At 42.9% G+C, this 14,891-nt stretch overlaps 1 protein-coding gene across 1 annotated transcript; it reads left to right on the top strand.

The window, feature by feature from the left end:
* Positions 1–10,526: 10,526 nt before the first annotated feature.
* Positions 10,527–13,291, top strand: LOC131833028 (histone H2B type 1-C/E/F/G/I). Its single transcript, XM_059176275.1, has 2 exons — positions 10,527–10,946; positions 11,979–13,291. The coding sequence occupies exon 1, from the start codon at positions 10,557–10,559 to the stop codon at positions 10,935–10,937; it is 381 nt and encodes a 126-aa protein (XP_059032258.1). The 5' UTR covers positions 10,527–10,556; the 3' UTR covers positions 10,938–10,946; positions 11,979–13,291.
* The last annotated feature ends 1,600 nt before the right edge of the window (positions 13,292–14,891 follow it).

Genomic DNA, 14,891 nt, shown 5'->3' on the forward strand with positions numbered 1-14,891 from the left:
ATCTGACATTATATGTCTGAGGGAAAAGAGGGGATCTTCTTTTTTATTTTTTTTTTTGGGGGGGGGGGAGCCTGGGTCTTCATAGTGTGGTTTCTTCCTGTATTAGGTCACATTTATTATGAGTTTATATTTGGACACCCCCAAATTTCTAGGAGAATGCCTGGCAGGTAATATGTGCTCAATAAATAATGAATGCATGAATAGTTAGGTGATAGATAGGTAGATAATAGATAACTTGTGTAACCCAGTAACTTGGGTTAAAGATGCTTCCTTCCTGAAGAGGTTTAAGTTTACCTCCATGAGGCACTAGAGGGCACCCATCGCCCTTTAATTTCAAGCTTTCACTGAAAGTCCAGACTCTAGGTCTTTAGAGAAATCCTTATAAATTTCCTCTGCCCTTCTCCATGGCGCCACCTCTGAGGCAAACAGGTTTCCTTTTTAGAAATTTTTGTTAGATTTTTTTTTTCCCCCTCAAGGCTAAGCTTTCTCAGGAGCCCTGGTTCTGTGCTAGGTGTTTCCAGTTCAGTTGAAAGGCCTAGAATCCTGTTTTCCCCAAAGGGCTGACATTAATTGAAAAAGTGCAGAATCTTAATGACATTTGCCCCCAGGGAACCCAGTCTGATGTGTTTGTCAGTCAGGCTTCAGCTCCTAGGTGTGTATTGTTCTGGGAGATTTGGGGAGTTTTCCTTTGTTTCTTGTTATCTGGGCTGTGATATGTGTTTACCATTTTTCAAGCCCTTAGCTATTTTGCTTCAAGATGGCTTTCCAGAATATCTTGTTGTCCACACTGGAACCAGAAGTCCTTACAGTGTACCTGTCTATCGCCACTAATATTTTGAGCCTTAGAATTGTTTAATATTGCTATACTTGCTATCTCTTGGTAACATTTTCCAGGCATATTTTCTCCTCACCCTTATTTTTTTCTTTATTATTACTTTTTAAATCCATGCATGATTTGTTTTTAGACTCAAGAGGCACACTATATAATACATTTCGTATTTTACACACGTTTTTGATTTATAGAAAAATAATAAGCATCATAAAAAGATAAAATACTGTACATATTCCAGAACTCCAATGTCAGGGAAGAAGAATTCCTCTGTACTCCAAGGTCCTCTTAGCTGGACTGGAACCAAATGATATGGGACAGATTAACAGTTGAAATTTAAATTTAATACTGTACGTACGAGGAATCCACATAGATGCAGACATTTCAAAAATAGGCAAAATAAGGTACATATGTTATTGTGAACTAAGGAGACTAGGGCAAGAGTCTCGGACTCCAGAGGGAGAGAAGGTAATTCACATGGGGGATAAGAAGAGCAGATGTTTGGTAATTAGATGTTTGCCCTACCATACAAATGAGTCACTCAGATAAAATTTATCTCTGTTAATAAACCTTATTCTAGGAAAGACCACCAATTTAGATTCTTCTGTTTGGCTAAGGGAGAGACAAAAATCTTCTTGAGATTGCTGGGTATCAAGTGTCTTTAGCTCAAAATAATGCACATGCCAAGTGGCACATTGGGTGGGGGGAGGGCTGTCCTGAGCCCCTTCAGTTTCCCCATCTACATGTCCTTGGGAGTTTCTCATATTAAGAGTTGAGCAGATAGGTTTTTTCATCTCCTTGATCTAGTCTCTTAGTCCTAACAGTAGTTCAGTTTGGTCAAACTCACTTCAGGAGCCTGTGATCCACTTATATTCTCCAAGTTTGGCCTGTGGTTTAAGTAACCAGGTGTTATATAAAAGGCATTTCTATGGAAACAAAAGCAAATGTTAATCCATTTTTTGAGTCTCAGGATAGCCAGTTGAGAAGACTTCAAGATGTCAGTTTGGAGGCATCTTCAACTAGAGTGAGAGCAGTTACTGGCAACCTGACAGATTTTCCTAGATTGTAGTTCAGGTGTCACTGGTGATCTTTTGAGTGGGCCATAGAGCAACAGGACAAAAATGGTCTATGCATGAGCTTTATGGCAGTTTCTTTACATCAGGTCATTTATACTTAGTTTTCCAGGGCTTCAGGAGAAAAGGAAGTTTTAGTTCTCAAAAAATTCAAAGTCAGAAAAATGGAAGAAAAATCAAAATGTTAGTTTGGAGACTTGTAGACAGGAATTGGAGAATGTGAGAGGAAATCCTTATCTAGTTCAGTTTACAATGAATAGTATTAAAATCTTATATCTACAAAGACGTGTTATTGAAACAGATTTTCTCTCTCTACCCACCCTCATTCTTACCAAAGAGAGCTATATTAACAGTATTTTGTTTTCAAAATAAGTTTTTTAGTTTCAAAAAATCTTGGCCTGATTATTTATATAAGTCCTCCAAGAACATGGTTGACCCTACAGATTTTTTAAAACCTGCATTGCTGGAACTTTTCAAAGGAATCTCCAGATGGAACCTTTAATAGCCTCTCAAGGCCAGAAGCCCAGCCAAATCCTTGCCATCAGACTTGACCTGCAATACCTACACATTTGGGTGTAGGTGAGTTTCTCTCTCCTCAAGGTCCCCAGAATATCCTGAGGTTCCTGCACCTGCCGGGAGGTAACCTCTACTCACCTAGTAAGATTGTTTGGAATTCTGAAAGCAAGGTATCAGGGTGATATTTCCAAGGGGCTTATTGTCTCCATAAACTCAACCTTAGTTCCTTAAAGCTGTCTGGTCATATCTGAGTCTACGCATGTCTCTCAAATATGACATTTCAGTCAAAGCCTTGGTAATATACCTATTGTTTCCAATTACGTCTGTCACAAGGAAAACAAATGTTTATTGAATTTATGCAAATAAATAAACTGCCACAAAAATAAAAGAATTCTCACAGATTTTCTGGAGCATTCAGGTAGGGAGAAAAGCTACATTTTTAAAAATTTGTTCACAAAGGTGTATTTTGTCAAATTGCTATATGTCAGCTTAAGAATAGATGTTTCCTTAAATCTGGAAAAAAGCGAAACAATTTTTTAAAAGTCAGTAATGTTTGAAACAAAGACTCATAAAAAGTATAATTATCTTCCTCAATTCATTCCATCCCATGTTATTAATAATTTTTGTTCTGTTTGAATACAACATTTCCACCAGTTCTGAAAATGTTTACATAGTTCAGCTCTTGGTTTTGTTTGTTTGTTTAGAGAAAGAGTGTGAGGGGGGGCGGGCAGATGGAGAGAGGGAATGTTAATCAGGCTTCTTCTCACAACCCCAAGATCATGAGCTGAAATCAAGAGTTGGATGCTTAACCGACTGAGCCACCCAGGCACCGCAGTGTAATTCAGTTTTATGATCTTAAGTTTACCAGAAACCTCTACTCAGAATATTTTCCATGAGTATCACTAAAGATGAAGCACATTAGCAAGAAGCTCCTGAGTAAAACTAAAATTGTCTGTAGGGATGCCTGGGTGGCTCAGTTGGTTAAGCCACTTCCTTTGGCTCAGGTCATGATCCCAGGGTCCTGGATCAAGTCCCCTATCGGGCTCCTTGCTCCTTGATCGGCAGGGACCCTGCTTCTCTCTCTGCCTGCCACTCTGCCTGCTTTGTGTACTCTCTCTCTGACAAATAAATTTGAAAAAATAATAAAAATAAAACTGTCTGTAAATGATAAAAGACTTAAAGATGGGCACAGTGAAGGATCTGGTTAAAGTTCATTACAATGCAGCTCACAAGGAAATTTGGTTATTTTTGTGACATACAACACTTAAAGATAATAACATATCAAGACATCAGATTTCTAGGAATTTCACATAATTTTAGATAAGAGATCCACATAAATATAATCTAACAGGGCTTAATATCAATTTGTTGACAATGCTTCCCATGTAATTTCACATACCAAATAAGCCTAATTAGTTTTATTGCTCACCAAAAAAAAAAAAAAAAAAATTTAATGTTCCTGGGGCCTGGTGGGAAATTTCACTTAGCTTCTGGTCGAAAGACTTCATTTTAGAATTTGATTGTAGAAAGTATGTCTAAGAAAAAACACAAGATTTGAACATTTCATTAAGTAGGACCACCATCATTATGAAGCAGTATTTAATTATCCACTTAATCAAACCAGCAAGAGAAGATAACAGAGGCAAATATAGAAGGCTATGTAGTTATGAGTAAAATTTAGCTCTTTCAATATTAAGACTCTATTTTCTTAAGTAATCAAAGACCTGATAAACATAGAAATTATTTTGACAAACTTAGAATCATTGTTTTTTTAAGGCAAATAACTTAAAAGGTAAAGAAAACTTTTGTGTACAATTTCTCATGAAGGGCAGAGCAATAGTTTAAGAATACTTTGTACTTTCAAAAAAAAGAGAAAACAAAAACTTTGCACCAGTGTATTTTGGTATTAAAACTTACTTGCTTATTCAAATTCATCCTAATCTCAGCAAGTACTGACTGCACATAAAGTTTCTTTCCAAAGAGGCTTTGTCCATAAACGTACATCTTTATTTAACACTCAGATTTTGACCTAAATTTTCCCTCTATAAATAATCAGTCTTGCTTTAACGCTTTCTTTTCCCTCAACAAATAGTTTTATTACTCATACTTCTTCTTACAAAAATGCATTTCTTACTTTACTCACATAGAGTTGTTAATTTCCAGTAGTTTAAATTATTCTTAAAATTCTTAATACTTAATACTTAATTCTTAATACTTAGAAACCTTAATTTCTAGGGAAAACTAGGTAATAAGCAATTGTGAACTGTTATAGTGATGTGGGAAACAGAGGCAGAAGAAAATCATTAAATTTCCTTACCTACTGACAAGCCCTTGAAACAGTCAGAGTGGCTCTCCTCTAAGGACTCAACTGACCTCCACCTTAAGGCTTTGCTAAGGGCAAAGGACAATCCTAGCCTGACCAACCCCCTCCTACCCCCAACCAGGATCCTGTAAGTCTACTTTAACAATTCCTTTAGGAACTTTATCTCTAAACCTCCAAGATAGTGTCGTGAATCATTCCCAAGCATATGGCCCACTGATATACATCTAAAGGGTCTCACCTTCAGAGGTTTTATTACTGGTAATGAATGACCTTTTCCCCAGACAATAGCTAGCCCCTCAAGGTCCTAGAAACTTTGCTTCCAAAATTCCTTAGAGACTGATGCCATCCCTAATCCCCTCCCAACTTACAAGTATCTAATAGACCACCCCTCACATCCCCGGGGCAGCAGCTCTTCCTGCCCACGGGTCCTGTCCCCGCGCTTTAATAAACCACCATTTTGCACCAAAGATCAGCTCCAGACCTCACCTCACCAAACCTCACCTATGTTCTAGAACTTCATCAATAGCAGAACTCTTCACATTGGCAAATTTATGAATATGTTTCATTATTTTTAGAAAAGTATTTTTTCATATTATGATCTTTCAGTAAAGCAAAAAATATGTTTATTAACATCCAAATTCATCTTTAGTTTCTCTATAATAAGACAAAAGTAGATAAACATTCTCAGTACTTAATGTTTCATTATCTTATCTTATTCAGAAGAGATCTAGATTATCAACAAGCTTAACTTTAAGCATCATTTAACCTAGCAAAACTATGAAATTTTAGCTTTCCAAAGACGTTGGAAGCTGTTTACAAGTTTACCTACAAAGCTTTTTATTTTATTTATAACTATTTAATTTACTTCTTTTAATAACTACATGTAGACTATCCACAACTTCATGAGGCCTTAGACAGAATCAACCATTATTCTAAGCTTTTTTCTTTCTGACAAATTTTGCAACAGAAATACCCTGGACTTATTTATAGTAAACACAAGGAGAATAAAAATTTTAAGCGTAACAGTGATAACTCTGAAAACATGTCCATATTAAATAAGCCAACAAGCTTAATTTAGCTTTACCAAATATTTTCCCAGATTACATGAATTTGAAAAAGATTTGAATTAATTTCTAATTTTCTGGATGTTAGAATGCCCAATCTTTACAAGCATGTGCCTTTAAACAAACTAAATAGAGCTCTTCTACATATTAACTATAGCAATACCATCCAGAAGTAGAGAAAATATCTCCTGTTAAAACACACATGGACAGGGTGACTGGATGGCTCAGTGGTAAAGCCTCTGAGTTCAGCTCAGGTCATGATCCCAGAGTCCTGGGATGGAACCCCGCATTGGGCTCTCTGCTTGGCAGGGAGCCTGCTTCCACCTCTCTCTCTCTGCCTATTTGTGATCTTTGCCTGTCAAATAAACTTTTTTTAAAAATCTTAAAAAAACACACATGGACACACACACAGCACAAAATCCAGACAAGAGATGATATTTGTGAAAAGGGCATTATTGGCTCACTTTTTTTTTTTTTTGAGATTTATGTATTTATTTTAGAACAAGCGTGGGGAGAGGAAGAGGGAGGGAGGGAATCTCAGAGACTCCACGATGAGCTTGATGAGGGAGCAGGAGGCTGGCTGAGGACAAAGCAAAAGCTGGCGCCTTGCACCCCCTCTTCTCCCGCTCCCCTCTATATGTGTGGCATTCCTCAGGCACCCCTGACTGCCATAAAACGATAAATGGTTAACTTGCAGGGATCGCAATCCTGCAGAACAGGAATCTCCCTTGCTCTACAAGATGTCCTAGAGACCTGAACAGGGAGGTTACCTTATCAATAGCACAGATTTCCAGAGGCAAATAACTCTTGGTTCCTGAAGCCCTAATGTCCTCCTCCCACCATAAACTGGAGGAGACTGGGGTAGAAGGGAATGTAACTGATAGCCGGATCATAATGCCCCACCAAGAATCCCCCATTATCTTGATGTTAGTGCCTGACCTAAAGACGACATTGATCAAGCCATAAGGGCAAAGACTTCCCCCCCCCCCCACCGGCACCTTGTAGGCCCTCCCTAACATGTGAGAACTCTGTTGAAACCTCCCATTCCTTCACCACCTCCCCCAACCGTGGGGTATATAACATGCCCACCCTCACAACCCGGGGCAGCAGCTCTTCCTGCCCACGGGTCCTGTCCCCGTGCTTTAATAAACCACCATTTTGCACCAATGACGTCTTAAGAATTCTTTCTTTAGTCGTCGGCTCCGAACCTCCTCACCCCACCGAACCTGACTTAGGTTCTGGGACTTCATCAAGCTCAGAGCCCAATGTCATACTCAAACTCACAACCCTGAGATCATGACCTGAGCTGAAATCACTTAACCAATGAACCACCCAGGTGCCCCGAGGCCCAATTTTTAAATAGCCCTAACTATTTATCTACCTCTCTATCATCTGTCTATCTATTTTTATGAAAAACTTTTCCCTAAAGTTTGCATGACAAAAAGATTGGCTCCTGGGTTCTAGAGAAGATAGAAGTAGAGAATTTATATCAAACGCCGGGAGTGTGTAAGTTTTCTGAAAAGTGCATATTCGGAGTATTTCTGCTTGTTATGGTAGGTGCTATAGTCTGGGCATAAAAGCCCTTTCAGAAGTTTGCATTTTAAAAAGGTCTCTTTCCCCTCATCCTCACCCTTACCCCCTTTTCTTTTCTTTTTTAAATTCAGTCTCACGAGACTGTGGGATGTGTTTACAATTCAAAGACATGATAAAATTTATGATTTCAAGGGACAGAGAAAGAATGCAAAGAAATATTTTTCTAGAGTTACAGGGTAATTGCGAGTTAGAAACCTAACCCCCCTTTTAAAGTACAAAACAATTTTGTACTAATATGCTGATTTTAAAAATAATATCCATAAATATTTTGAAAAGCATATGCAAGGTCTGGAGATTGGTAAAGATAGGTGGTCTTTAACTTGTTTCTAGAGTTATAGGGATATTCATAGAGATTTGTAAAATAAAGGCAGAACTGTTATAGTCTATCAAGGAATTGGCCCACCTTTCTAACTGAATTTGCTTCTTTATATCACAGAAAATTTTAAGTAGAATGGGAACCAAAAGATTTATATCTCGGTAAAGTCTATCTAAAGTATTTTAACAAAAGCCTTGTTTTTCTGGGTATACAAACTAAACTTGGTTTCTATTTGCCCCTGAATATTGGCCTTTTGCAAATCACTTATGGGATGGCCTGGTCATCTATATCCCATATATACAGTTATATAATCTCTGTAGTTACACTCTAAATTTGGTAGGATCTTTTGAAAGTAAAGGTAAAAGGGCTTTATAATTTAAAAGATGTGATGTGGTCCAGGGGGATGTGATTTTGTTGTTGTGTTGTTGGAGGCGGGTGGGGGGATGGAAGGGGCAGTGGATCTAGAATACTCCTTCAAAGGGCATTGTCCAGCAATGCCTGAGGCTTGGCAGAACCTGATTACAGAGCCAAGGCAGGTAGGAGCAAAGCAGCACTTATTGCTAGTCTCCTGCTGCTTTTCTGAAACATTTTCTGGCTTTCAGCATTTACCTGAGCAGCCTATTTACTTTAAACTTAGAGATGAGGCCAGAGTGATCTCTATAAATCTTGTAAGAAGAGGAATTAAAACAGGCAAATGCAGCCAAATTTTAATGAGAATTTACCTTGGCTGTGGACATTGCTTTTTGTCTTGTGTCTGATTTCTGTACTTTTATCTTGTCAATGGAGAACTTAAGGTGAGCTATTATAAGACAAGTGAGATATTTTAAATAGAGCCAATTTAAAGATCCATTGTAAAAATAAATAAATAAAGGATACATTGTGTGGCCATTGATGAGTAGGATCTATTAATAGTGACTTAAACCAATAAGCCTTTTAATGGCTTAACCAAAGACACAGTAGAGGTCTAGAGAGGGCAGACAGGGTGCAGCCCCCCCACCCCATCCAAAAGTTTACTTATGAAATTAGCCTAAGAAAGCAAAGGCCTTCATTGCACAGACAGTAAGAATGGTATGGTGAATGTCTCTAGTGTCCCATGAAAATATGACATCTCCAATCACGCACCCACTAACCTGTGATTCCAGGTGGGCTCTTCTCAAATGGGACTTTCCAGCAAGGAACATTGAAATAACAGATTCCTGTGGGCTGGAACCTCTCATGACAAGTACCCTGGGAGGTGACACAGCTAGACAGAGAAAAATCTGATCCCCATCTATTAGACTGACCATCAAGGTGCACCATGGTAAGTGTACCCACCAGATGGTGGAGACCGAAGTGAATATTCACACTGGTCAGACACCAAGCTCTTAGGACACAGAGCAAGACAAAAGGAAAATACTAACAGATCTAAGCCTTGGGTCTCCTGGAACCCACTGATACCTAGGAGGTATTTCCTGTGGGTATGGAACACTGTGTGGTTTTGCAGTGTACTTACTTCACAAAGATTTCCTTGAGGTTGGGAGTCACCTAGAGTCAATATAATCCTTTCTGTGACCAACGTATCCTATTATGGGAGGCTTCCTGAGCTAGCCAGCACTCTTAACAGCTTTCAAACACTCAACCCATTCCCGTAAATGGGGCACTGACTTCCAAGAAGTAGCTTAGCAACATACCCAAAAAACATAAAAGATGCAGACAAAGGAACACAGAGACCATATCTGGTAGGAAAATGATCAGTTAGTTACTAAAGGGTACTCTGCCAAATTAAGCAGTCACTTAGCCCAAGGAACTAGTTTCACAAATATTTTCTCCTGCTAATCTAAATTTAGACAGAGAAAAGAAGTCTCACCACTCTTGCTCCATCAGATTCCACAGAGATTGGAAGAGGCTGACACGGTAAAACTTACCTGCTGCCAGCAATATAGCAGATGTCCCAGGATCTCTAAGCTGCTTCGTGGTCTGTTGTAAGCAATATCCACGGAGTTAAAGAAACCTGCCAACTATGCCAACCATTGGGGAGCAAGCATTCCTGACCCCTCAAATCTCCTTGAAGCTTGACATTAAAAAATTAACAGGAGAAAACCAACTTTATACGGAACATATAGAGACTCCACAACACGTGGAAATTCCCCAAACAAGCAAAATTATATATATATATATATATATATATATATATATATATTCTGAACTAAAGGAGGGTTGGACTTTGAGATTAAAGAGTAAAGGAATACACTTTACCCAGCAAAGAGAAGAGCCAATGTTTGGTAATTAGATGTTTGACCTGCCGTAGAGATGGGTCATTCAGATAAAATTAATCTCTCTTCGTAACTTTTATTCGGAAAAGACCTCCCAGTTTAGATTCTTCTCTATGGTTAAGAGAGGAAGAAAAATTTCTCGAGTCTGCAGGGTCTCAAGAGCCTTCAAATCAGAATAGCCACCATGCCAAAAAGGCACACTGAAAGCTGTGGCCTATCCAGGAAAACAATAGAAAATAATCTGAACATGTTACAAAGTAGGTTACCTCTCTGACATTACAAAACACAAAAGGGAGTCATTATTAGATTTATATTCAAAAGTATTCCACAAATTAATCTGCATTCCTATTATTAACTTAAAAGAAAAAACGAAACCAGGCTAAAGAAGCCAGGATGTACTGGGAAAACTGCTCTCCGGATATGACCAATGGAGAGAAGAACGGGAGCCAATCATTAGCCTGCAGCCTGACGAAGAGCTGACGAATCAACGATCGCCAATCGCATCCTGCATTTGCATACCACTGCCTACAAATAGGCAGGATCCTACCGTGGACTCCATTTTCTTCTCTGTCAAAAGAAAGCGACTCAGCATGCCTGAACCCGCCAAGTCCGCTCCGGCCCCGAAGAAGGGCTCCAAAAAGGCAGTGACCAAGGCGCAGAAGAAGGACGGCAAGAAGCGCAAGCGCAGCCGCAAGGAGAGCTACTCGGTGTACGTGTACAAGGTGCTGAAGCAGGTGCACCCCGACACCGGCATCTCGTCCAAGGCCATGGGCATCATGAACTCGTTCGTCAACGACATCTTCGAGCGCATCGCGGGCGAGGCGTCCCGCCTGGCGCACTACAACAAGCGCTCGACCATCACGTCCAGGGAGATCCAGACAGCCGTGCGCCTGCTGCTGCCCGGGGAGCTGGCCAAGCACGCCGTGTCCGAGGGCACCAAGGCCGTCACCAAGTACACCAGCTCCAAGTGAGCTTGACAAGTAAGCGTCCTGTCCTCCAACCCCAAAGGCTCTTTTCAGAGCCACATGTTTTCACAGGCAGAGCTGCGCACTACCAAGCGTTGTGGCCTCAGCTTGGGGTCTCGTAGGTTACTGGGGACACTTGGGACATCATCCCGTGTGGTCCTGACCGGCGTCCCCTGTGTGAACAGGGTGCCCGGCCGCGGAAACGAAAGCGCGCCGAAGAGGCCAGCGCTCACTCCCCCAGCCCGTGCACCTCACGGCCACCTTCCCACCACTGCGCGGGCGCGGACTCCGCCTTTTCTCAAGGGTCACCCCACAGGGTCTCCGCAGCCAGAGTGAAATTCGAAAAGCCCGCCGCCAGAAGGCGGGACTTCCTGTTCCGGTGGCTCCAGGCTCGCGCCCCAGGGACTCTGTAAGACTCTGCGACTCGGACCGTCCCCTCCCCCTCCCCCGCCGGCTTCCCGGCCTTTTCGAGTCCTGCCTGAGCGTCTGGTCCAGGACTTTAAAATGTGTGTTCGGGGGCTGCAGCGCTCCAGGAAGGACTCTAAGGTTCTTACCAGTTGTTCATTGTGCTTTACCGCTTTCCTTCTGAAGCTGCTGTGAATAGGCGATCGTCATTACATTTGACTTCTTCAGAGTGTCCTGGAGAAGAATCCATTCACCCCTACTCTCCTCTCTGGCTCCCAGATGACCCCCCAGTGTCCTCCCAGACCAACACCCTCCAGTGCACTCCCGGACTAAGAGGGCTGGGTGGCTCAGCACCTCCCAGTCTGTCCTTTTCTGTGCGAGCTTCCTTCCAAGCCCTCCACCTGTCCTGTCTCCGGTCTCGCCCCCCCGGGCTCCGCTGAGCAGCTGTGTGTGGCAAAGGAGACAGGGACCCACCCGGGCCGGTCAGAGCCTGGAGAGCAGATGTGGACTCGGGCCATGCATTTTAACATACTAATGCTGGACACCAAGGTCTGGAAGGCTGCTGTTTGTGATCACTTGATGCCAAAGACGCTAAACCGTGAAAGTTAAAAGCAGGATTTGTCTCCTTCCCTCATTTTCCAGGCACCGTGACCTAGAGGCTTCCTTCTGGAAGTTAGGTGAGAAAGACTGGCTTGCCTGCACCACACCTGTAAGTGGAAATCCCGAATGCGTCCAAGAAGAGCCAACCGTCCTCCAGACACTCCCAGCCAGCCTTCCCAACCCCACTGTCCCATCTCCCTCTGTTCTCTCAAGAAGAGCAAAATGAGCACAAAGAAACAATGAGAGTTTGTTTTCAGTTGCCAAATTACAGCTGCCCCTCAACTTTTTCTGACCATCTTGATTTCAGTGTGAGATGATACTAAAAGTCCTCTGTCCCTGGAGAATCGATGTTTCATTCCACAGGGAGAGTCGTGTAAGAAAGCATACTGGATCCTATCTGATTCCCTCTGCCTTTCAGGGATCCCCCTACTGCATGAAACCGGAAATCCAGCTCTGTAGCCTACCCCTTACGGAAAACTCAAACCAAACCTCAGAGAATTCTCTTCCTCCTGTTTCTCTGATGTTTCAGGTTTGGTTTTTTGTTTTCTTTTTGTATTCATCCCTTGCTTTTCCCCACGTTTTGGAATTCCCTGAGACCTCTCATACCTCCAGGCCTTGCAAATGTCTCTTCCTGAAATGCCCCTGATTGCAACTTTGTCCCCAACACACACACACACACACACACACACACACACACCCCACAGTTGTTTTTTAGTCAACTCACTTTTCAGTCAAAACGTTACTGGGGAAGCTGATCTGCACCGTTAAAGACTGTCAAAGTCACGAAGAACTGGCCCTATTCCAGACCCAAACCAGTCATTATTAAGAGCCTGGGACCATCAGGACTACTATGGGTGAATCAAGACCTGATCCCTGAGAATAGGGAGAAACTCTGCCTACCCTGGGGCACAAGGCAACGGAGGCAGGAGAGACCAGAACAAAACTGAGGCTGTGTTAGGATGAAGGAGGGGAAATGTCAAAGGCCTGTTGGGCTGGCAGATTAGGGCTACTTAAGATGGCGAAAGTTCCAGCCACAAGACCTGAGCTTGGACAGGAGAACAAAGGCCCAAGCAGGAATCTGAGACCCCCGCCCCGGGCTCCAGTAGACCAATGGGATCCCAAGGAGCAGGCGAGATATCCGAGTAAGGGAAACTTGCCAAAAGACCCCTGAGCTCTCCTCGAGACCCCTTAAAAGCCCCCTCCTCCCTGCCTTGGGTGCGACTCTGCTTTCCAGAGTCTCAGAACCTCGCCCGAGGGTGCCCACCTCCTCCCGGCCCAACTTTCCTGGCTCGCCTTCTCCTGAGACCTGAAACTTCGCTGGAGAGTGTTTTTAATAAATCTTGCCTTGCGCCCACTGTGCCTGGTGTTGTGTTTATCTCGCCGGAAAAACTATACAAGGCCTTCTAGGCAGAAGGAAAGAGCCTCCATCTGGCTCATTCATACCCCAGGTCCAACAGGGAATTATGTCCTGAGTTTACAGAGCAGCACTTCTAACCTTGAGTGTGCATCGATATCCCCTGGAGGCTTGTTAGAAGACAGCTTGCTAGCCCCACTCTCAGGGTTTTTGTTTCATTAGCTCTGGGGCATATCTGGGCACTTGGCTTTTTTATTTGTGTATTTGTCAGAGACAGAGCACAAGCTGGGGGAGCAGCAGGCAGAGGGAGAAGCAGGCTCCCCACTGAGCAGGGAGCCTGATGTGGGACTCTCTCCTAGGACCCTGGGACCCTGACCTGAGCTGAAGACAGACACTTTACAAACTGAGCCACCAAGTTCCCAAAGATACAAATTCTGCTTCTAGCTGCTATGCTTTGAGAACATCTAATACTTGTATAACGAGCTAACCAAAGCCCCTTCCAGCGTGGAGGGTTCTGTTATGGAATAGGAGGAAAGAAAAGTCAGGTGCACCCCGATGGCTCAATTGGTTAAGCGCCTGCCTTAGTATCGAGTCAGGACCATGGCTTCCTGGGATCAAGCCCCACCCCACCTCCCTGTCAGCCCAATAAAGCCCCAGGGTAGGAAGGAGTGTGTGCTCAAGGATGGAAGTGCTGTGAGCTGGGGGACTAGGAAGCAGAGACAAGGTGTAAGAGACAGGGCTGGGGGTTCAACAGATGCTGAGCATTTCCGACCTTGTGGGCCAGTGAGGGCAGCCAGTTGTATTGTGCCCTGAGAAACTCTTAGAATTTGAAAGCACCCAAGCTGCTGTGTGGAAAATGGGATTTATGGGATTAACGGTAAAAACAAGCAGAAGGAGGAGGGGAGAGGTTATTGCAATAACACTGGTGACATTATTACAGGTGTCATGGGAGGAGAAAGTCTAAAGAAGGTACCGATGAACAGGGTCTCGTGGGTGAAGAAACACGGAGCTGACATTGACCCAGCACGTTCCGTGTGTTTAAGAGACTGTACCAACCTCTTTGCAAAGGGTAGCTCACTTCGTCCTCTCACCACCCACAGTATCAAGACCCAACTATTCTCTCCTAGTTGACTAGGGATGAGCAAGGTGTGGGGCTGGGGTTAGAACCAGACTGCGTCTCCAGGCCGTGTGCTGCCCGGCACCTGACAGCGCTGCTGCACTTCCTCGGTGAATGATGCAGAGTTAGGGGACAGGATGAGGTTTCAGAGACTGGGACATGACAATTTTTAAAAACCCTTAAGCGTTCCGCTGGAGGTCAAGTGCGTTGTTGTACGTGTGAGTCTGGAAATCAGAACAACTTGGGGACTGAACATGGAATTTTTGGAGAGTTTGGAAATAGAAACTTTACTGTTGTTGGCACACGCTGAAACTGCCTTTTACCTATGGAGAAAGAATAAGGAAGCTCTCCAATTTAAGAAAGAAGACAGACAAAGTGTGAGGAAGAAAACGAGGGGAGTAGAGTCAAAACAATCTAGAAAGACTTTCAGGAAAGAGGACACAGCCAGTGTGCTGTGATCGCTACTGAGAAGAGAACAGACAGT

This window comes from Mustela lutreola, chromosome 6 (genome assembly GCF_030435805.1).
Source record: "Mustela lutreola isolate mMusLut2 chromosome 6, mMusLut2.pri, whole genome shotgun sequence".
Lineage (NCBI taxonomy): Eukaryota > Metazoa > Chordata > Mammalia > Carnivora > Mustelidae > Mustela > Mustela lutreola.

Excerpts from the sequence above, each read along its gene's own strand:
- LOC131833028 (XM_059176275.1), top strand. The coding sequence starts at position 10,557 with ATGCCTGAACCCGCCAAGTCCGCTCCGGCCCCGAAGAAGGGCTCCAAA.